General features: G+C 39.7%; 2 protein-coding genes and 1 pseudogene across 2 annotated transcripts; 1 reads left to right on the forward strand and 2 right to left on the reverse strand.

Annotated features, from left to right (window-relative positions):
- Positions 1-890: 890 nt before the first annotated feature.
- LOC137722606 (protein OCTOPUS-like) lies at positions 891-3,377 on the reverse strand. The gene has a single exon (XM_068461650.1). It carries the CDS (start codon positions 3,218-3,220, stop codon positions 1,097-1,099), a length of 2,124 nt encoding a protein of 707 aa, XP_068317751.1. The 5' UTR covers positions 3,221-3,377; the 3' UTR covers positions 891-1,096.
- Positions 3,378-14,421: 11,044 nt separating this feature from the next.
- LOC137722607 (pentatricopeptide repeat-containing protein At3g09060-like) lies at positions 14,422-17,384 on the forward strand (annotated as a pseudogene).
- Positions 17,385-17,510: 126 nt separating this feature from the next.
- LOC137722608 (uncharacterized) lies at positions 17,511-18,918 on the reverse strand. Its single transcript, XM_068461651.1, has 2 exons — positions 18,425-18,918; positions 17,511-18,318 (listed from the first exon to the last, which is right to left on the reverse strand). The coding sequence occupies exons 1-2, from the start codon at positions 18,890-18,892 to the stop codon at positions 17,875-17,877; spliced, it is 912 nt and encodes a 303-aa protein (XP_068317752.1). The 5' UTR covers positions 18,893-18,918; the 3' UTR covers positions 17,511-17,874.
- Positions 18,919-24,874: the final 5,956 nt, after the last annotated feature.

Raw genomic sequence — 24,874 nt, forward strand, 5'->3', positions numbered from 1 at the left:
GCGCGCTCTCTCTCTCTCTCTCTCTGAGAGTGGGGTCAAAATGAGGCTCTTTCTGCATTTGAATGAGACTCTACCTAACCACATACGCTACTGTGCCAGTATTCTAAACCAATGATACGCTGTAATTTATTCTAAATTTTTCTCACGCTACTGTGCCAGTATTCTAAACCAATGATACGCTGTAATTTATTCTAAACTTTTCTCACGTGGCAGCGTTTGGTTTGAGATACAGACGCAGTGGTACTCGAGTATAAGTTTGTCATCTGTTTCACAACGATGGTTTTCTACATTCCATCCAACAGTAACTGTCATGACATATATGCTAGTAGTAAGCTATGTTCAATGGGAAAGTCGAAGAGACTTATATGCACCACCGGAATACAACGTTATGTGTGAAAGTCAATACGTATGACAATGACATTGTGTTATTGTTTTGGAACGCTCTCGCTATTTGCCTATTGTGTATAGTCGTTTCCGCTCAATGGGGACGGAGGCTACTACTGTATGGGCCACAGCAGAAACCCTTGGGACAAATAGCAAAACCAGGGGACTGAAGCCGTCGGCATACATTGTTACTGTTTTCCCTACAATGCACAAGATGCCAAAGAACACAGGAAAACACATTCTGCAAACTCCTCAGCCCCCCAATCAGCCAATAATGCTCAAGACAATAAGCAAACGAACAAATACTGGTCCTTGCTAACTCCTAACAGGCCCGGCACATCCCTTCTCTTTCGGAGATTCTCACCGCCTATCTCCGAAGATATATCCCGCCTCTTTCCATCTCTCACGTCACGTGATGTGTCTCCGATTGGATTATATAGCCGAAATTTACAAGTTGCACACATTAATTAAGACACTAATTAACGATGATTAAAGGCGAACGAAAAACACCGAACTGTTGTTATTTGAGTAATTGAAGCAAGTAAATCGCTAATCACATGAAGAAAAAAAAGAAGGAACACTTCAAATTTTTTATCCCACCAACCAACAAGAATGCATTAGGCAATGTGTGGTTTTACACAAGAAATGCAGCAAATGAACAACATGAACTTTAAAGCCAAAAGAAACAACACCTCATCCATTCACTCATCGTTCAATACAATTTCAGTACGCTTCTGGCAATCGAATGAGCATGGCTGGACCTGCTTTTCCCGACTCCGCCGCTCCTCCAGCTGCTCCTCATCGGAGTCAAATAAAACCTCAGCATTCCGTTTTCAATATGGTTCGGAGAATACCTCGCGCTCCGGTTCCGTTCCAGCACAACCTGATCCTCTTTTTTCTTCCTCCCGGCAGTCCCATTTCCAAACCCGTTTGCCTCCACGACAGGAACCCCGCCATTGCTCTTCCTCATGCTCCCAAATGCACCGCCACCGAAACCGCCATACCCATGAGAACCATTCCTCCAACTAGCACTACTATTACTCCTCATAATCTTGGGGTTAAAGCCCTTGGCTTCCCCATTCCTCTCACCACCACCGCTGCCGCCTCTGAGCTCCGGCCACGACTCCGAATAAGACCGCTCCACGCCGTTTGATCTAACACTACTATACCTATCGTCGTCCTCATCTTTGTTCCCACCCCTCCTGTGTATAAAACTCCATATATTCCACGCCTTGCCCCACCTCCTAGACTTTTTACACCCTTTATTCCTCTCCCCATTTCCCACCACCGAACCCGTATCTCCGCCGCCCCGAAACGACGCCATATCAAAGCTCTCAGAGCAGTCATCCCTCAGAGAATTCGAGTTGTAAAATTCCCTCAGATCTCTGTCATCAGGAACAGTCGTGGGCGACACCTTGGCGTTGGCATTGGCATTCGAAACCGACTTCATTTCATCAATCTCCGCCACCACCGCCGCCGCAGTCTTCCTAATGGAGTTGGACCGGTCGAGGCTCTTCCTCCGCCGAGAAGAGGAGTCCGAATAGTAGTCCCGGGTCTGGGCCGACCCGCCCGGAACCGTTTCCTCTTCAATCGAATTCTTAGGCGGCTCCTCCACCGGAATCTCAGCGTCGCATCTCGCCACGTGGACCACTGGAGCGTCCTCCACCACCGAGAGCATCGTTGGCATCCTCGGAAACGTTCTTCCGATGAGGTACCCGTCCCACGAGGCCCGAGGCTCGTCAAAGGAGTATCTCGGGTTGTCGAACGATATCCGACCCGCGTCCAATGACATCCGACCCGCGTCCAGCGACATCCGACCCACGTCTAGCGAAAACCTCGGATCCGTGTCGCAGGAGCGCCGGCCGAAGCCGTAATCGGCAATCTCCGACTGAGTTTCTCTGAACTGTCTTCCGATTGGCTTCTCCACCAGCAATGTGGCCGATCCGCCGCCGTTCCGCCGCTTCTTCAGCTTTTGTTTCTGCCTCCATTTCTGTAATTTCTTGCTGAAAACCGAAGCTGCTGACCAGAAGCTTCCCGCAATCTCCTTAAGGTCTCGCTTCTTCGTCTGAGAATCAAGATCTATGTGATCTTTCATTGGTTTCAACTCCTCTTCTTCGAATTGCTCCGGCACTGGCTGCGGTGGTTGAAAGTCTTCCTCCTCCTCCTCTACGATTTCAGGAACTCTGTCTTCTGTTACATTTGGGACAATTGCATCCTCACAAATTTCAATTCCGAAGTCCTCGCCGCCACTAAACTGGTTCTCGTCCTCTTCGGCTTTGTCCTCCTCTTCCTCCTTGGCCTCGATGACGGGACCCCGGAAGCTGGAAGAAGACCCACCCAAATTCCGGGTCTCGACCTCAACGTCAGTGGGCGGTGCTTCCTTCTTGTTGGGATTGCGGCCGTCGTCTTGGTGAAAGAGTGTCCACAGAGTGTTCCGAACGTCGCAGGACTTCCTCTGCGGCTCAAACACGCCAGAGAAGCCCTCGTTTTTAGAGGCAGAGAAAGACTTGGTTCGTCGGAGCTCCGGGAAAAATGAGGTGGGTCGATTTTTATTGGAAGAGGAGGCCCCACCACCGCCAATGGGGGGCTTGAAAATGGCCTTAAGCGCGGCTGCGGCGGTGGAGGAAGTAGGGGGCTTTCGAGAAATTGAAGAGGAAGAAGAGGTTGTTGAAGGTTCCAACTCGGCAAGGCGTTCGCAGAGGCATGAGGGGCAGAAGCCCGTGAAATGCTCTTCCGGGTGTCGGGCGCAGGATGTAGAGGGACGTTGGGCCTGAGGCGGCTGCGGCGGTTGTAGCGTTGGAGGCGGCGGTGCTGCTGCTTCTCCGCTGGGATTCATAACCGGTGGCGGTGCTCTGCGTTGTTGCCCACTTTGCTGCTGCTGCTCATGTTATGAGAGTGAAGCAGAGAAGAAGGAGAAGAGTGGCTCTTTCTTTTTGGCTCCAACGGAGAGAGAGAGAGAGAGAGAGAGTGAGAGTGAGAGACTGGGGAGTGAGAAGCACAAAAGGAGAAATAAATGAAATGAAAGTATTTATTTTTCATTTTTCATTTTTTGTGGGGGTTTTTAATTAATTTTCTCTGGGGGCACTCGCTGGTGAAAGGACAATTACGGGCCTACTGAATCCTTAATCGAGGTCAGTAAAAGGGGATATAGGGGTGTGTTTGGCAAGTGGGTTTTTTAACTTGTTTCGGAAGGCTTCAGATTTACATGTTTACTTGTCCACTCTCTACCATATACTACTATATACCTCTATTCACAATGTATTATTGCAAAATCATTTCTTTTGATTTTAACTTCTCATTAAGAATACGATATTTTAAAACCACTCTAATTTATAACATAACGCAAATTGTAAAATTTTAATACGGCCAAACACTCTCTCCAGTATTATGTCAATATTTAGAGATACGGGTCAGCAATCTATTACTTGTTGCCAACTTACATCTTATACTTTTACAACATATTAATTACAATAGTTTTTTGCATAAGACTTTTTTTTTTTTATTCAAAAAAACATTTAAATTAAATAGTCATCACGATTACAACTAGTTTTCATACAATCAAACAAGAAGGCTCGATGAGCCACATTCCGAAGAGATTCTGATTCGCCCCAAATATGAAGATTATTATGGTGAATGCCAGTACTTGTAACATCATCTGCTAGAAAATTACCTTCTCTAAACACATGTGACCATGAAATAAAATCAAAGAAGTTTGCAACATCCTTGATATCATCAATGACATCCTAAGGCGCCAAGAACTAATGCATGATCCCACAACAGCATCAATCACTAGCTTCGAATCACCCTTCGCACAAATTTTCTTAAATCCTTTGCTCCTTGCAATCCAAAGTGCATCCCGTTGAAAGTGTAATTAGAAGTTGAAAATATATAATGCAAGTTGCTTTCAAAATTTCTCGACGTAGCATTTTTGTATTCTTCAAAACATTGCACAGTTAAATCTACAATGCAAGAATGTGAAAAGTAAAAGTTAAATTGGTCAATTATTCGAAAAATGTTTTGTCAAATGTCACCCGACTGACCCTAAACTTCTTAAACACTCAGTTAGCATTAATCAAATTCCTAATTAAGTTATTAGCAAAATAAGAGGATTGAGGTGCCCCAAATTGGTTGGCTTTTTCCCTTTCTCTTGCTAATAATCTCTGTTTTTCTTTTCTTAATATATTTTTATATTAAAAATTCGTAAGAACGCTTTGGATTTTCAAAGATTCCTGTCGATTGAGAAAAGCAAAAGCAAACCCACGCCAGCCCAAAACGAGAGAGATGGAGCGCTGCTGCCTGCTGTTGCTCTCTTTCTCACATTTCGCTTTCTTTCCTTCTTTCTTTCTCTCTTTCTTTCTTTCTTTTCCTCCTTTTTCTTTTTCCTGTTTCGGGTTCTTTTTGTTTTTCGGCTTTTCTCTTTTTTTTTTTCCCTCCCAAAATACCTTCCCATCGATCGTATTCCCTGTTTGGCACTCTGGCATTCGCTTTCCTTTCCCACTTGGATTCATTTTTCTCACCAACCAAACAAAAACCAAAACAAAAGCAAACAAAATGATGGGTTGCACTCTCCAAACAGTACAGCTCAAAGCCCCTCTTGCAGATTCAGCCCTTGTCGTGTTGCACATTCATCACCTGTCATACTCACACTAACATACAAAGTTACAAACGGAGACAGAATCACACCTAAGCAAATGTCAAGCGGGAAACGGGGACGTCAAGATGATAGTGTCTCAAATTAAATAATGCAATGAGTAAAACTTCAACTTTTTTGTTGATATCAGAGTAAGTTGGTCCAAGTGTGAAGCCTAACGTCAGGAGTGCTCTACGTCACTCAATTTATCCATGTGTAAGGTTTAAATGACCTCACATGCAAGAGGATGTGTTGACAATGTAAATCTCATGTCGAGAAATTAAGGAATGTTGTTCCTACTTATGAAGATGGCTAATCCCCACATCACCAAACGGTCATAGTAAAACCTCAACCTTTTTTCAGCAAGAAGGTTAAAGCATGTGGCTACACATGATAAAATTTTGGACACCATTGTTTTGGCGTTTGTATTTACATACAAAGAGAGACAAAACAAATATCTCAACCCAAATGTTAACCAACAGGGTAAACGATGCCAAGGTGATGATATCTCAAACCAATCTTGTAATATTATTAAAAAAATTTAAAACCCGTGATGACACGATAGGTTTAGAACAAAGTTACTTTGGTGTTAATTATGTCCTCTAAATTAAACAAACTTTGGCCACATTCAATTAATTGATGAGAGCATGCATGTATCTTATATTCAGAATATGACGTCCTACAAATCTTTCTGTATTTGTGTAAAGAAATGGGGACTTAAGCTATTGGCCTGCCTTTATATGTTTGGCAAAAGAGTTTGCATGTATTCGTGCCCTAATGTTTGCCTGCCTCTGCCTGCTGCCTGCTGCCTGCACGCCGCTGTTGCACACATAGATTCTCAGAGGGTCTCTCTCTCGGACTCTCATCTAACACAAAAACGGAACCACTCGAGAGGATGGTGAAAGCCTTCGGTTCCCTATACATTTTCTCCAAAAGGACAATCTGCTTTTCCAATTATTTACTAGTGATTCAAACCAGATCTCATAACCTCCAAAATCTCTTTTATATATTCATTCTTTTGGGCACATGCACGAACACTTTGGTCACCTATTTTGTTTTGTACTGCGACAAGAAAAAGTTACTCTTAACGTGAAAGTTATTATTTTGTACTCGAATGATATTCTAATAGATCCTAAACTACGAAAAAATGAGTTTAAACATGAATATAGAGATGCTTAGACTCAAAGTGACACACTATTTTAACCAATTCTGCTGTATTCAGGTCCACTAATGTGAAGACTAGAAACAGATTAGATTAATTACATATTACTAACGATACTTTGTGCTAATATAATATGATTTTGGACTAAAGATCAAAGAAAATATTTATAAAATTTGTTATGAAAACTCAAATTTTACTTGGTTTCCGTCAAAAGGTCACATTAGGTGCTTTTGTAACATGCAGTACTGCACGACCATGCATGTTCTATTGAGTACCGAGTAATATACTGTGCTGGTGTATGGTGGGGAATATTGGGAAAGGAAAAAAGAATCGACCCCGAAATGAAGGTTTGATTTTCTGATTGATGCGATACATGGTTGTACATGTTTTGCTTGTGAAAAAAGAACAAAAAAAAGTGAATGATTTACACCGGTACATATATGGTATACAAGATTTTAATATTCAAACTTAATTTTGAAACTCCGTGAATCGAACATAAGCATCGTACGTTTGTCATACTGTTAATATATTTGACTAATTGGTTACGTTGATTCTTGTTTTAATGTGCGGTTTCGTTTTATAGTTTAATAAAACAACATAATTTGATAACGGAATATTACTTTCAACGTAGGGTTTTGATTAGTTAACATTCTCGTAAAATATCTATAAAAAAAATATAATCATTGGAGAATATCACTTTTAATATATAGTTTGAATTCACAGTCCACCAATGCATTTATCTCGTAAATATAATCTGAATTTATTACTCTTCGAGGTATATGATTGAGCGTTGATAGCCCACAAGTTACGAGCACCGCTGAGTCACGAGATAACCCGCGGGCTGAAAATCAATAGAGACCATCGTATCTAGCCAGCAGACCTACCTCTCAATCGGTTGCACATCAAGCGGTCCCATTAACAACACAACCTTACTCGCTTCACATGCGCTATGAATGCAACCAATGAGCAAGTATGTTTGAGATAGAGAGAGGGAGAGAGAGTGAGAAATTTTGTGGTGTGGTGGCCCTTACGGGTTGGTGACACATAGTTGTGGGGTGGGAATTTATGAGAAATGTATTTGTCGTGACTGTCGTTGTCACGTGGTATTAATAATACACGTGTTATGATATTGTTATCGATGAATTTTAGTAAAAAAACTTATGTACGAGTGTATGAACCATTTGTCTCGCTTCCCCCACAAATACAACAGCTCATTCACTTCTTCATTATGTCCCATCCAATTGACTCGTAACCCTCACTTTATGTTTGTAGTCGTAGTGCGACAACCGCACCAAATATTCCCGATTATTGATATGGCATGTTTATAAAAGGTAGTATTACTGTATACATATCAGTATGTTACACCATGATTAGAGTTTTGCTACCACGTGACAAATTTATCCGTACATTAGGAAAATTATTAGAGATTTTTTTTAACACAACGATATATTTACACTAAAAAAATGATGAATAAATTAGTATGAAACTCGTCATTCTTAAAATTCAAATTTAAAACTTCTTACTTAAAAATAAAAAGAAATTTTAATAAACCGTTAACTCCTGAAGATTTAAGCAAAGCAAAATTTATAATTTATAGCGTGTGAGCGTTATTTTTTGTGCATGGAATGTGGCGTAAAGTGTTGGCATGTCTTCTCCACCTTTATCTTTTCCTTTTCTAATAAAGTAGCTTATATATAAATGTTATGGAAAAACTATATAACAAAAAGAAATATGTGGCTCAAATGGGTTCATGGGTTTCTCTCTCTCTCGCTCTCTCTCTCTCTCACACACACACACACATAGGATTTGTCTTTCTAGAGTTTTGTTTGTTTGGTTGGATAAATATTATTGGCAGATCTCCGATAGGTACATAATTCTCCATATTCAAAGTGGATATCAATATTTTTCATGTTTTATGCAATAGCCTAGCTACTTAGTGGGGAGAAACATAGAACAAAAAACAAAGATTTTATTTTCCAAAAAAAAAAAAAAAAAAACAAAGATTTTAATTTGGGTAATGCTAAAGTGGCCAATTATTTAAACTATATTTCATAAATCATATGACATATTTGTTGATAATTGAATTATTACTTAAATATTGATTAACATGATTATTTATTATTAGTAATATGTTATATAATTTATAAATTTGGTCTAAAATTGTAGTATGTATGACATTACTCTTTAATTTGGAGACAAAAATTCTCCAACCCTAACGTGGGTATGCATGCAGTGGGCCCCACAACCTAGCTACAATCTGGTTTTTATATTGGTCAATTCCAAATTTCTTTCCACTAAGCAAACATATGTGGGATATGGTCATTGTTTTCAATCTGCATATCATTTTCTTTGAATGGATGTGTGTATATTTGTGTGACAGTCCACAAATATAGTCCCCACAAAATATATAACAATACTTTGGCAATATAAGCTTGTCTTTCTCAAAATCAATCATTGTCATGTTTATGTTGCGAGAGATTTTTCAATGCGTTGGAAATACGGATCAGTACATTAAGCGTAATATGACACTTGGTATATCAGATCATATTTTCGACACATTGAAAATTTTCTCGTGTATATATTTGCATGTATATATTGTTGCTTGCATTATTTCTTTGGAGTACTTTGAAAATGTGCTATTTCTTAATTTGGTTGTCCTCCTCAATGTACACCTATGTCCACCCTCCTCAATGTACACCTATGTCCACAATGTAGCATATATACTTAGAAAACATATAATCACATGCAAAAATAAATGGAAACATTGTTTGTATCATACTTCACCAATCCTGAAACTATCGAGCATTAATTAACTTCATACCTTCAGGGATCCACTGAAGGCTTCATGTTGAGGCACTCTGTCCAAGCATAAGAGTTTCACTCCAACTGGGAGACCAATCACAACACAAATACGTGTCAACATCAGAATAAAACTCCTAGAGTCTCACATCAACTACGGACGAAAGCCGAAAACTCTACTCAACTATAAAAGAAGATAATCCCCAATACCATTATTGTACTTAAACTCGTTATTAAAACTCGTTAATGGTAATTATGCTTGAACTTTTGTATCATGTACACACTACATTATTAATGAGAACTCTTCTTTCCTCGTGGACAGAGCCTGACTTAGGGCGAACCACGTACATATTGTGTTTGCTTCCTTATCTCTATCTCTTTACATATTATCCTCACTAGGTGATCAGAGCAATCTTGCGAATGTCACAAATTTGACACTTTACATTGTTTTAAAGTCTCACTGATTTTGTTCATCAACACACATTATAAAATTGATATTTCTTACTAATGGGATGAGGGAAAGAGAAAACTGACCTTTGGATCACTTATAATGTTGAAAAAAGAAATATTATATGGGTGATACTATCTAAACTCTCATTTTTAGTTTTGACGTGCCATTTGTTAATTTCTGTCATTTGATATTCTTTAATTCATTCGATCTGATAACTAAAAATTAAAAAGAATACGTGGAAGGTAAAAAGAAGTGTTTAAATAATAACACCATATCATATTAGATGGTGTAGGTAATGTAATATTAGTTAAATTGCCACTACCAGGTTAATCATACAATAATTTACCTCTAATAATTTTGTGCACCCATGCCTTTTGTTTAGTGTGAAATCATTGCACGATCCTCCCAAGGCTAGCAAATCCGATATGTTGATTACGCATTGCACTAAGCTAATATTATATTTCTGCAACTTGGCATGTGTGCGGATCGATTTACCCATTCACTTGTTGGAGGGTAATAAGCTAGCTAGGGTTCTTTCTGAAACCTAGCAGAGCCTGCGTTGCATTCTATTGTCGCGATCGTATATATTTTTAATTTCCTCTGAAATATGTAACGACATGGAAAGGATCTGATTAGAACTGTTCGAGCATGCAAGAGCAAAGATCGAAAGGTAGGCTTGGATTTTTAGGGTTTGTTTTTCTGTAGTTTTTGAAGAACTGAAGATTCTATATGGTCAGATTACTAATAGTTTTGTCTCCCCGATGGCCGATGCTAATGCTTTATGCAGTGAGATTGAGCTTTCCCTACTTCTTTTCTTTATTATTTTGTCATTTTCTAAATAAAAAACAACCAAATACTGAATAGTATATATAGAGTACCCAAATTCTGTGTATATACCGATAATGATGTAATACTGAAGTTAAATTGTCATTTGACGTCTTGAACTATTCTAGATGAAATAAACTGTATGAATTATCTATTCCTTCTATTCTATTAAGAGAAGAATCATGTCAACTTTTTTTCCCTTTTTTTTTTTTTTTTCAATTTTGCCCTTACTTTTCAATACACAATATTGACATGCGGAAGGTAAAATAGTAATTTTGTACATTTTGATAAAATGACAATCATATTCCTATTTTTCCTATTTTACTCTCACTTTTGATACACAATATTTACATAAGGAGGACAAAAAACAATAATTATGTAATATTAAGATAAAATATGCACTTATTAAGAGAAATTGTCTCACCACCATTTTTTCATACTCTTTTTAAAATTCTAAAAACTAATCACACTCCTTAATAAAAAAAAAAACAAAAAACAAAATGAAATTGTTTACGCACACAAAGTGTGCTCATCGGCTAGTTTATTTGTTAAATTAATTCTTTGAACTATTTGAACTTAGGCAATTAAACACCTTACTATTATATTCGATGAAATTTCATTCAATTTACCGTCAAATACTGGCATGAATTTATCCTTAAGAGTGAATCACGTGCCAGTATTTGACGACAAAGTGGATGAGATTTCATCGAATCCGATGGCGAGGGCTTAAATAGTTAATTTGAAATGGTTCAGAGGGTTAATTTACCAAAAAGTAGTTCAGTGGTCAATTTCAACTAGAGTAATAGTTGACGGGTTCAAACGACAGTTTACACAATACTGAAATAATGCATCTTCTTACTCTACTCTATATGTGTAGAGTAAATTGTAGTAATGGTCCCTCAACTAAAAATCCATTACCATTGGTCCCTCAATCCATCAAAATGTGTAACTATGGTCTTTTTCGTCAACTTCATCAGAATTTTGTCAAAATGAGTTATGTTAGAATGATCATTGCTACAATTGGGTTAAAGTTGAGGGACCATTTCTTTAATTGGGTTAAAGTTGATGGATCATTTCTCCAGTTAGATTAAAGTTGATGGACCATTAGTTATTGATTTTTAGTTGAGGGACTATACACGCTTTGATGAGTTGAGGGACTAATGGTAATGAATTTTTAGTTAAGAGATCATTGCTCCAATTGAGTTAAAGTTGAGGGACCATTACTACAATTTACTCGTTCGTGTATTAACATAAATTCTCATATTCAAGCGTTAATGTCTGAATTTCATTATATAGTTATCAATTTTATTTGAGGACACACACACACACACATAAGGGAAATGATAAGCCTGGTTTACATTAGATGCATCTAAGAAACACCCTCCAATAAAGCATAAACCTTTCCCATCGAATCATTATTATTGATCATTCTCAAACGGATTAATACAGCTTTCTCCTACTCAAATATTGCAAACATAAAATATGCACAATCACATATGCATGCGCACCCTTAGATTCCACTAATTTCGCTGAAGCCATTATTTCCAATTATGCTGTTTTATTTCACCATGTCCAACAAACCTAAATTTGAAGTTTTAACGTAAGATTTTCGTGCTCCAATAGAATTGTTAAATGAGTTTTCATATTTAGAGAATGTCTAACACTTTTTAAATATAGAGAATATCTGATTGAATAATATTATACTTGATTTATTGCTGATGTGAGTTTTCTAATTGTCTATCTTGATTCTTTCTTTTTGAATTGTTGTTTTTATAGTCATATTGAAATTTGTGACTTGTGCACGTTTTGATATGAGGTTGCTCAAGTTCTAAGTGCTTCGAGTGCTTACCTCATTAACGATAGAGTCCAACTCTAGTCCAACAAAAAGATGTCACGGTGCTACATTTTAACTGTGGAAATTGAAAAGGGGAAAATGTATGCTCATGATTACAAAGGGAAAATGGATGCAAAAGGACAATCAAATTGAGTTATCCTTTACCCCACACGCATACACACACCACATACAAATCACAGGCTTTTGATTTCCTCCAATATTTTATTTTTTTTATTTTTATTTTTATTTTTTTTTTGAGAAATGCTAAGGGACTCTTTTGAAGTGATATTTTTATGGACTCTCTATCACCTCATAAACCATTGCTAAGGAGACTTTATTAAAGTGAGACTCGCTATGGAATTTCTGACATCTCACATTTTAGCATTAATTTTTGTGCCCATATTATAAATTATGCCAATAATATAAGATGACAGAAAGTTCTTAGAGAGTCCTATTTTTGAGAGAATGTCCTTAACATGTAGAGTCTTACTTTTGAGAGTTTATTGACATTCCTCTTTTCTTTTTACTTGAAAGTAAATAAACTGCAGATATAGTTGTAAGATTATCCACTTTAAACAAAGCCTCCATCTTGGACCCAACATGCCTGCCTGCCTCCCATGTCCCACCTTATACTTCATACAACTCTATTATTCTCAAAACATTTGCATGATCAAAAATCCCCGTTTGTGCCGCTAATCACTCCACATGGCATCTTTTCGACCGAAAGATCTTGAACAAACGCTCCACTACTCGTTTTACCTTTATTTTCAGATGTGTCGTAATTAAGTTTAATCGAGATTTATGTTTTTGTGGTCTCTGAACTGGAACACTACTTGGCTGATGAAAGAAAAGCAGCAACAACAACTAAAATCCAATCATAGATAGACACGTATCTAAATAATTGAAATTAAAAATACCGATTAGACACGTATCCATTTGAGATTAGAATTTCAACAATAACAGCTGCTTTTCTTTCATCAGCGAAATAGTATTTTCTAAAATGGCCATCATGAGGCTAATTTGAGGCAATTAGGGTAGAGATTAGATGAGGTAGGTGTATGAATATGATGGTGGCAATTGGAATTGGAATTCCTATCATAGCCATGAAAAGAAGCATATGATCATCCAAGTTCTAGAGTGAAGGAATCCCAAGAAAGAATGCAGAGTTTGGCATGTTACTACCTCTTCTCTTAGGGATTTACAAATATTCCAAAACAAAGATCATGGGTGTGTGCAAAATCTTGAAATTTACACAAAAAGAAGAACATGCAATGTAGTTTATTATATAATTTGCATGAAAATCATCACTAGAAATGTTATTTTTTCCTTCAAAGGTGAAGGGGATATGGGGAAAAAAGAAAAGATGGTCTGTGCTTTTTTGCCCTTATCTTTTTTAGGGGTAAAAGTAGAGAGAGGCTGAGGAAATTGTGACTGGATGGAAAGGATGTGCTTAAAAGAAAAAGAGCTCACACAAGAAAGATCCACAATTTTTCTATATTTCTTTAGGGTTTAGAACAATGTAGATCATGGGTAACACACATTTTCTTCCAGTCTTCCAATTAATTTGTTCTGTTGGGCTGTAAGGGGCCTAGTACATGCTTCCGCAGGCTGGGCTTCCATGGATCCAAGCTTTAGAATTTTATTGGTACTTTGATGGCCGGATTTTCTCTCTTACGCATCACGCACATGCGTATGAATGAGCATTAATTTACTTCATCGAATGTTGACCTTTTGTTTTTGAATGAAAATGAGTGGCAGTGAATTGATTAAGTAAGCTGATGCTCATTTCATGCCCATGAGAGAAATTCTGCTTTGCTGATATGTTTACTTATCCAGAATGGTATTGGATATATTCTACTTCTCGACCTTTCATACGTCCTACGTTACAATTTGTCACCCAACATCTGAATAACTAGAAATTAGATTGATTGATCGACGGTAGTTGATCTCATAACCATTCATTCTCTCCCATGTATTGACTTCTCTAATTAATCACTTTCCTCATTTTCAAGTAAGCAAACATGTAACAAGCCCTTTCTTATGTGCAAAGGAAAGAAGAAGAAACAAAAAGCCTTTTATTAATTTAACCATAACATCAACAATCTCTACTCTCTACTACGTTGGAGGAGGTCATTAGTTAAAAATAATTGTTGGGTTGTAAAGTCTCTAAGGTTTAGCCCAAAAAGTATTAACCCAAAAAATGTAGATCAACCAAATTGGGCCACTTCGTGTCAGTATTTGACCGTTCGGCCCATTACCCGGCCCATCGAATTCCATTTACTCTATTGTTTTCTCTCCAGCTTCTTATCCATTTCAGACTTCCAGACACCCGAAAATTTGTAGCCGGAGCAAAAGCTACCGTTAACATGCTGTATAATGAGACACAGCAATCACACAAATTTGCAACTCTGCCACTGCCAATGGTCGACTTCCCCAAATCTCTCTCTCCGAAGCGAGTCCTGAAGCTCCTCGAAGCCGAGAAGAATCCTCCCGCCGCATTCGCACTGCTCGACTCAGTGACCCGCCACCCGAACTACAATCACTCCCCCGACGTCTTCCACCACATCCTCCGCCGGCTCGTCGACCCGAAACTCGTCGTCCACGTCGACCGGGTCGTTGAGCTGATTCGGACCCAGAAACGCAAGTGCCCTGAGGACGTGGCATTGACGGTGATCAAAGCGTATACGAAGAACTCCATGCCCGATAAAGCTCTGGCCGTGTTTCAACAGATGGAAGAGATTTTCGGGTGTGCGCCTGGCGTAAGGTCGTACAATTCTCAACTGAATGCATTCATTGAGTCCAATCAGTGGGACCGAGCTGAGAAGTTTTTCGCCTATTTCGAAACGGTGGATTTGGAACCGAATTTGCAGACTTATAATGTCCTGATCAAGATTTCGTGCAAGAAGAAGCAGTTTGAGAAGGCCAAACGGTTGCTGAACTGGATGTGGGAAAAGGGTTTGGAGCCTGATGTGTTTAGTTATGGGACTTTGATCAACGGGCTTGCGAAAGGTGGAAAATTGAGCGATGCATTGGACGTGTTTGACGAAAAGCTTGAGAGAGGGGTTGGTCCTGATTGATGAGTTATAATATTTTGATTGACAGGTTTTTGCGGAAGGGTGATAGTGTGAGTGCTAATGAGATTTGGGAGAGGTTGGTGAAGGACTCAGAGGTTTATCCTAATGTTATTACTTATAATGTTGTGGTCAATGGTCTGCGCAAATGCGGGAAGGTCAATGAGAGTTTGGAGATATGAAGTGGGATGAAGACAAATGACAGAGGGCCCGATTTTTTTTTACTTGTAGTTCTTTGATTCACGGGTTGTGCAAAGTGGGGAATGTGGATGGAGCTGAGAGAGTTTATAAAGAGATGGTTGAGAAAGGGGTATTGCCGGATGTGGTCGTTCATAATGCAATGCTGAATGGGCTTTGTATAGCAGGGAAGACCAAAGAGTTGTGGGAGGTGATGGAGAAGTGTGGTTGTCGTAATGTTGTGAGTTTAACACATTAGAGGCTTGTTTTAAAATGAGAAGGTTGATGAAGCGATTTCTGTCTGGCGACTAATGTGTGAGAAGGCTTGTGTTGCAGATACCACAACCTATGGAGTTTTAGTCCATGGACTGTGTAAAAATGGGTATTTGAACAAGGCCTTGCAGATTTTAAAAGAGGCAGAAAATGCAAGAGCTGATCTGGAGGCCTTTGCATATTCGTCAACGATTAATGGGTTATGCAGGGGGGATACTAGATGAAGCAGCCAGGCTAGTTGGTAAGATGGATAAGTGCGGCTATGAACTGAGTTCTCATGTTTGCAATGCATTGATATACGGGTATATCTGAGCTTCCAAACTTGAAGATGCCATTTTGTTTTTCAGGGGAATGTGCACCAAGGTTTGCTCTCCAAATGTTCTCTCCTACGATACTCTCATAAATGGTTTATGCAAAGCAGAAAGATTTAGTAACGCATATGTGTTTGTGAGGGAAATGCTGGAAAAAGGATGGAAGCCGGATGTGATCACATAGCTTGTTAATGGATGGCCTTTGTCAAGGCAAGAAGATTGGCATGGCCCTCAACATGTGGCATCAAGCTCTTGACAAGGGCTTCGAGCCTGATGTAACTATGCATAACATTGTAATTCATGGACTTTGCTCTGCAGGCAAAGCGGAAGATGCTTTGCAGTTTTATTTTCAGATGGGGCGCTGGAACTGCATTCCTAATCTTGTGACCTACAACACCCTAATGGAGGGTTTTTACAAAATTAGAGACTGTGAAAAGGCATCAGGAGTTTGGGCCCACCTTCTTAAAGATGGACTACGACCAGATACCATCACCTATAATGTTACTCTCAAAGGGTTTTGTTCATGCAGTAGAATATCAAATGCCATTAGGTTTTTAGAAAAGGCTTTGCATCTTGGAATTCTTCCAGCTTCCATTACATGGTACATACTTGTTAGGGCAGTGCTCGGTAAGGTGCCACTTCTAACTCTGGGATCGTAAGATGAGGCCTCCATAGTTTCCTTTCATTCTCTTGTCAAATTTTGTTAGGCACGGGGATACTTCAAAATTCCATGTGTCACAAGAAACGGCCTGTGGAAATATGTTGCTGGGCTAGTCGGTGGATGCTGGGATATGTACCGATGACTGATGAGGAATCTGCAGGACGATATATTCTTCATGAACAACATGCTTTTCTTTTGGAAGTGACACAAGGTATGAATGAGCTGTCCACTGCCTGCATTTGTTTCTTGGGTGTGTTGCATTCTCAGTGCAAAATCTGCCTGATGCAGGTTGGATCCCAAGTGTATTGAATCCTGGACAAGACTCTAGTTGGCAGAAGTTTGAGTTTTCCAGAATTTGGATCCAAAATCTTGCTCACCAGGTTTCATGTCTATTGTCGTTCAGTCTTCAATTCGGGTTCTATATGCATTTTACATGCACACTAGTGGGTTAAAGAACATATGGAAGCTCACGTTGAAAACTGTACTTCTTAATTTAAAAATCTTGAGGCCTGTCTAGCATTACTACAATAGTTAAAAGTTCATGAAGCATCATATATGGTAACTGAGTGCCATAGTTTTTGGTGATTCCAGTAATATCACCAAGATCACCTTTTGATGATGCAAGAGTAAAGTGGCTTCATGTATCAAACCCAAGGTGTCAGGTTTACTTCGGGTTATTAATCATGCTATATTTGTAACAGTGCAGAGCTCCTGATGCGGGTTGGATGCAATCATTCTGTAAAGTCACTATCTGGCACAAGCCTCTTTACCTTCCTCACCAGATGTTAATTTCTGCAGCTACTCCGTTCAGGTCAACATGCATTTGTTGTACACTAGTGGGTAGAAGAACATTTAGAAGGTCATATATACACTAGTGGATGCATAAAGCATCATATATGTAACTCGGTTACATAGTTTTTGGTGATTACAGTAGTATCACCAAGATCACCTTTTGATGGTGCAAAAGTAAAGGCTTGATGTATCAAACCCAAGTTGTAAGATTTACTTGGGTTTATTGATCATGCTATATTTTTGTAGCTGAGCAGTACTTCATTGATATCATTCATCCTTTTCGGCAGTTAAATTCTGAAATGTGTCTATTAGAGTTTCTCAGATTGTTTTCGAGTCTACACTTTTAATTAGATATGTAAATTCGTTATGGCTCAAAATTTTACGATTGAGTTGATCAGGAAAAAATATGTTATATTTGTGAAGACCCAAGCTATGTTTATATGAAATAGTTGAGGCCGAAAATTTTACAGCATAATACTTTTGCTTCTAAGGGTATGGCAAGCATCACCTTCTTTCTTCCTCTGTCTTGCCCTCTTCTGTACTTTCTGTTTCTGATAACATTGTCTGCTCATAGATGACCTGAGAAACCAAACCCACAAAAATCGCCCCGAGAAGTGCAACTTTTCTCCAATCAGGTGTTGGAGAGATGAAAGAGTCGACGAGTTGTATGAGTAGCAGGCCAATTAGTGCAAGGTAAATATTCCTCCTGATTTCTGATCCTGCACTGTTTTTGGTAAGCTCCTTGATCTTATTTATTTCCTCGGCAGCGTTCACTTTTTCTTTCGGTTTCCCCTGCGTTAGACTCTTGAAAAATAACCCTTCATTTCGCTCCTTTTCAATCTGACCTTCGAATGCTTCTAAGTCGTTTTCGTTTTTCTCCATCTCCACTATGTTTACTCCTGCAGATTCTTCAAAGGCTTGCATGCGGCTGTTTATATTCTCCAATATCTGCTAATCACAAACGAACAAGAATTGGATTATCAACAGAATTGCATGGGAAGTCGCATTTTTATATCTTTAATGCGGTGCATGGAGGAGGAACTTAAAAACAGACCCTGTCGCTGGCTGCGTCCAGGTCTTTGAGGGCATCTTCTCCAATCTTGTCAAACTCGGCGGTTGCCTCCTCTCCAAATTTGGTAAGATATTCTGACCTTTCGTCCAAGTAATCGGCAAGACGGACTTTCTGAGCTTGAAGCATTGCTATCCTCACCAGCAGCTCTTGCTTGCGAGTGTCGCCTTCAGGCGGTGAAGCTTCCGACTCGGAGTCTGAATCATTGGACTTGCTGCAGCGCAAGATGGAAGTCTTGGCGCTGGACGATCTTCCTGTGTATAAAATGGTATGTTGGGTGGTGGTGAAAGAGGTTTGAATGAGCTTGAGGCCAATCATCTTCTCCGTTTTCAGTCCTGGTTTTGAGTTTGGATAAAGCGGAGAGAGAGGAGAGAGGAAAGAGAGATTTGTATATCGACAGTTGGAACTGTTGAAAGTGCTTGTGAGCCTCCCATCTGGCGTTACATTATCCATTAGTCTAGAAAAGAATGGGATTTTTCACCTAATCATTGAAGGAAAAAAAAAAAAGAAAAAGAAAAGGAATTGTTTCTCTCTCGAAAAGAAAAGAATGTTCGGGATAACGTTTGACAACCAATGTCATGCTTGCTTACTTGGAATGAGTATTAGAATTGGTATATGATGAAATCTTTTTATGTTTACTAACACAAGGTGTATCAGAATTATTTTCATTTCTGACTTTTTCCATGTTTACTACTTTACTCACACAAAGGTATTAGAATTTTTTAAGGGTAAATTACACTTTCATACTTCAGGTTTGGGTTCTATTTCAATTACTTACAACATCTTTAAAACATGTCACTTTCATACCTTAAATACTATTTTATTTCAAAATTATTGGAAGCTTTCTTCCTTAATTCAAGGGAATGTTATTTATTTTTCCTAAGCCAGACAACTTCCGTAATACAAGGGTGCTTTCTTCCTTAATTCAAGGGTGTCAACTCCCTTAATCAACTCCCTTAATTCAAGGGGCTGTTATTTTATTTTTTCCTAAGCCACCTGTTGTGGCGTAAAGCAAGAGGAGCAAGAGGTTAATCCTCTTATATATTGCTGTACAATTGTAAAAGAATATATGAGTGAAATACAATTCAATCCTTGAAAATCAATGTGGTATCAGAGCAGGAAAATTAACCTGCGTCTGCTACACTGCTATCCGAGCGTGTTCAACCCTCAAAATGTCTGAAGAAAATCCGCTGATATCCGAAGTTGAAAGCTCACAGGTGCCTTCCTCCTTGAACGTGCATGAGGTGGACGTCAACCCAAATCAAAGATTAAGCTCAGTCGTGTTGAATGAGTTTAATTACTTGCCTTGGTCGAGAGCTGTGTCTTTGGCGCTAGGTGGAAGGTCCAAGCTGGGGTTCATAAATGGAAGCATCAAAATACCTGATGCTTCCTCACCAAACTATGAATCCTGGCTTAGCAAGGATCAGCTGGTTATGTCATGGCTTTTGAATTCCATGGATCGTAAATTAGCTGAAATATTCAGCTATTCAGAATCCTCGTACCAGCTATGGGAAGCGGTCAAGGAAATGTATGGCAGCCAAAACAATGCTGCACGGGTCTTCCAATTAAAGAAGGACATCTCCGATCTGCAGCAAGATGGAAAACCGTTTGTGCAACTCCTAGGAAGCATGAAAAGCATGTGGAATGAGTTGGAAATCTATCGCCCTCATACAACCGACGCAGCACTGCTACGAAAGAGAGCAGAAGAAGACAAGATATTTCAACTCTTGTCCAGTCTTGATTCAACGTATGAAGACCTTCGATGTCACATACTCATGAACATTGAGCTTCCTTCTTTCACCAGTGTGTGTTCGAGGATTCAACGGGAAGAAGTAAGAAGGAAAGTCATGAACATAGGTACAACGACCAGTGTACCTGAGGCTAGGGCATATATAACCAACGAAAAAAGGTACAAAGGAAAACATCCGAACTTGAAGTGTCAACACTGCAATAATATAGGTCACGTCAAAGACACATGCTGGATTTTACACCCAGAGTTAAAGCCTGAGTTCATGAAGGACAACAAGGGTGTGCAAAGGATGAACCGTGCTCCACATCGAGCGAATCATGCGTCTACCTCCACCTCCAATGGGCCAGATCCACTCAAGAACTTCACAGCGAATCCAGCTGAACTCATGAACGAGTTTATGTCATATCTTTAAAGCAAGAAAGGAGTTGCTGGAAGTGATCGTGCTGATAACATAGAAGAAGGGAACTCGACGGCATTGCTCGGCAAGTTTGCAGGGTTCTTGGCAGACACGAAATCCGTACCCCAAGAGGACATGCAAGGTATCATGAAAGCCTTTAAAACTGCTCTTAAAATAAATATGTTGCATGATTTTTGGGTTGTAGATTCGGGTGCCACAGATTATATGACCAACCATGTGTTTAAGTCTCAAAAATTTGAAAAATTTGCAAACCCTTCTCAAGTTTCAATTGCAAATGGTGAGAATGTAAAGGTCTTAGGGAAGGAAAAAATAAAATTAATGTCAGACAAAATTGAATCAATGGCTTTATATGTTCCTTCCTTCCCATTTCAACTTCTATCTGTGGGAAAGATCACAAATACCTTGAATTGCTTAGCCATTTTTTCTCCTCACAATGTTATTTTTCAGGATTGTGCCACCAAGAAAACGATTGGTGAAGGGTTTTATTTAGATGGTCTCTATTACATATCAAAGAGCAATCCGAGAGGGTTTCAAGCCAAGCTCAACCACATTCAAGATAATCAATTGTGGCATCAACGTTTAGCTCATCCTTCTTCACCCATTTTGTCAACTCTATTTCCAAACTTAGGAAAGGATGATATTTCATGTGAAACATGCCACTTGTCTAAATCCACTCGACTACCTTTTAACTCTTCCTTGTCTAGAACTAGTAAGTGTTTTGAACTAGTTCATTCAGATGTATGGGGACCAACTAGTGAATCATTTGATGGCTATAAGTATTTTGTGATTTTTGTGGATGACTTCTCTCGAGTCACATGGTTATATCTCTTAAAGTCTAAGAATGAAGTTATGGAAGTTTTTAAGGATTTTCATAACCTTCTTAAAAACCATTTCTCCTCTCAAATTCAAACCTTAAGGTCTGACAATGGCACCGAATATATGTCCCATATCATGAAACAATATTTGAGCACTCATGGCATCATGCATCAAACAAGTTGTGTTGGAACACCTCAACAAAATGGTGTATCCGAACGCAAAAACCGTGATCTACTTGAAAAAACAAGAGCACTAATGCTACAAATGAATGTACCAAAGAGATTTTGGTCTCAAGGTGTTATGGCAGCTGCATATATCATCAATAGATTACCCAGCCGAGTCTTGGAATTCAAGTCTCCACTCGAGGTCATGAAAGGAAGGAAAATTGACCTCTCACACCTTAGAGTGTTTGGCTGCATCTGTTTTGTGCATATTCAATCTCTTCACCGAGATAAATTAGATCCTAGAGCTGCTAAATGTATTTTTCTTGGTTATTCCTCTACATAAAAGGGATATAAGTGTTATAATCCCCAATTAAGGAGATTGATTGTATCCAAAGATGTGCGATTTCATGAAACTAACCCTTTTTTCAGCAAGTCAAATGAAATCACAGCCCAAGGGGATGGCATCTTGGATGTGTTCCCACTACCAAGAATTGAACTGGATGAACCACATCAACACGAGCTCAGTTATGTCAACGTTGATGATTCTCCCAATGAAGATAGCAATGAAGGGTCTCACTCTGAGGATACACTGCATGACAATTGTGACAATGAAGATGATGCGAACAAGTGTGAAACAACGCTTCCAGCTCCTCGACGCAATCCAATGCGAGTTAGAAAAACTCCCACAAGACTTCAAGATTTTGTTATGTACAAACCCACACATCCCATCTCCAATTGTGTGTCATCCAAGAGAGTGACACCGAATCATGCTGCATTCCTAAGCACTATATCCAGTTACCAGGAGCCTCAGAATTTCCACGAGGCCAACAGCCAAGAGGTGTGGAAAGAGGCAATACAAGAATAACTTAAAGCTCTAGATCAACACAATACCTGGAGCATCACCAAACTTCCAACAGGCAAGAAAGCAGTAGGTTGCAAATGGATTTATAAACTCAAATTCAAGTCAGATGGTTCAATTGAGAGACATAAAGCAAGACTGGTGGCTCGGGGATTCACTCAAACATTTGAGGTGGATTACAAAGAAACGTTTGTACCTGTGGCCAAAATGAACACAGTAAGAGTGTTATTGTCTGTAGCTGTAAACAAAGGATGGTCCATGTACCAAATGGACGTGAAGAACGCATTCTTGCACGGTGATCTCAAAGAAGAAGTCTATATGAAATTGCCACCAGGGCATCCACAAAGCAATGAACCGAATGTGGTGTGCAGATTGCACAAAGCCATTTATGGCCTAAAGCAGTCCCCACGAGCTTGGTATGCCAAACTGAGCTCAGTTCTCACTAGTGTTGGTTTCAAAAGCAGCAACGCCGATTCCTCACTATTTGTTCGCACAGGAGCTGTGGGCACATTAGTTGTGCTTATTTATGTTGATGATCTGATAATTACGGGTGATAATACTGACGAGATCTCCACTCTCAAACAGTCTCTCAGACAAAGATTTGCAATTAAAGACCTTGGGATATTGAAGTACTTTCTTGGTATAGAAGTGGCAACCTCACACAAGGGACTGTTTCTTAACCAAAGAAAGTATGTCTTGGATTTGCTCAATGATGCTAACATGAGCGATGCTAAACCAGCCACCACTCCTCTTGACAGTAAGCAAAAACCTAGCTTGAAGGGCACGCCACTCACGGATATCACCCATTATCAGCGATTGGTTGGAAAATTGATCTACCTCACAATCACTAGACCCGACATCACCTATTCTGTAAGTCTTGTGAGCCAATTCATGCACTCCTCGACTCTTGAACATTTGACTCTGGTTAAACGGATCTTACGCTACTTAAAAGGTTCAGTGGGTCGTGGTATCATCATGCGGAAGAATGACAACACTCAAGTCGTAGGGTATTGTGATGCTGATTGGGCAGGCAACGCAATCGATCGTAAGTCCACCTCCGGCTATTGTACATTTGTCGGTGGAAACTTGGTCACCTGGAAAAGTAAAAAGCAAACTGTTATCGCCAGATCCAGTGCCGAAGCTGAGTACCGTGCAATGGCTTCCACTGCGTGTGAGTTGATCTGGCTCAAGGGTCTTCTGTGTGATTTAGGATTTCCTGCAACTCTTCCTATGTCCTTGTTTTGTGACAATCAGGCAGCCATGCATATAGCATCTAATCCCGTGTTTCACGAGAGAACGAAACACATTGAGGTTGACTGTCATTTCGTTCGGGCACAGGTGCAGTCGCAGGTAATTCAGACACGGTATACACGAAGCTTCGACCAGTTGGCCGACATTTTCACCAAGCCCTTGGCTTCTCATCAGTTTCAATTACTTCTGTTCAAGCTTGGATCTATAAACCTTCTGGATCCAGCTTGAGGGGGAGTATTGGAAGTCGCTTTCTTCCTTAATTCAAGGGAATGTTATTTATTTTTCCTAAGCCAGACAACTTCCGTAATACAAGGGTGCTTTCTTCCTTAATTCAAGGGTGCCAACTCCCTTAATCAACTCCCTTAATTCAAGGGGCTGTTATTTTATTTTTTCCTAAGCCACCTGTTGTGGCGTAAAGCAAGAGGAGCAAGAGGTTAATCCTCTTATATATTGCTGTACAATTGTAAAAGAATATATGAGTGAAATACAATTCAATCCTTGAAAATCAATAAAAATAATACCTCCGTTACATTTTCCATCCATTGATCTGTTAAATGCTGACGTGGCTGCCACATATATGCCACGTGGTTGCCAAATGTCTGCCACGTGGCAAATAAAAATATTTTTTTTAATTTTTTTTAAAAAACTTGAATTTTCTCAAAAAAAAGAAATAAAAATTGAAAAAAAAAAAATTTGAAATAAACCCCATCCCATCTCCCCGCAACCACCCCCCCCCCCCCCACAAACCCATAACCCTTTCTCCCCACCCACACCCGCCCAGCTTGTCTTCCCCCTTCCTCCAGGCGACCCACCTGAGCCAAAACCTCGACCCTCCTTTTGCCCGCACCCCCACGGTGCAACCCACCTCGACGTCTCCCCCCCTCCCCCCAGAGGGACCTAACTCCCTGCGTCCGACCTCGCCCAGAACCCAACCCCCACTCTCCTCTCATCTGCAACACCCACCCTATTCTCCTTCCCCCATCCGTGCCCTGCTCGTCGGCAAGTCAGTCGGCTCCGACAACGAGGTATGCATTTGATTTTGTCCTTCAAATTTTGAATTTTTTTGGTGCTTGGTTGGTGGTGGTCTAGATGGAGTTAGGTTTGCTAAAGGTGGGTGGGGTTGCAGATGAGAAAATGGAGGGTGGGGGTGAAGAAGAGAAAGGGCTTGGGGAAGGTG

Source organism: Pyrus communis, chromosome 17, assembly GCF_963583255.1.
Source record: "Pyrus communis chromosome 17, drPyrComm1.1, whole genome shotgun sequence".
Taxonomy (NCBI): domain Eukaryota; kingdom Viridiplantae; phylum Streptophyta; class Magnoliopsida; order Rosales; family Rosaceae; genus Pyrus; species Pyrus communis.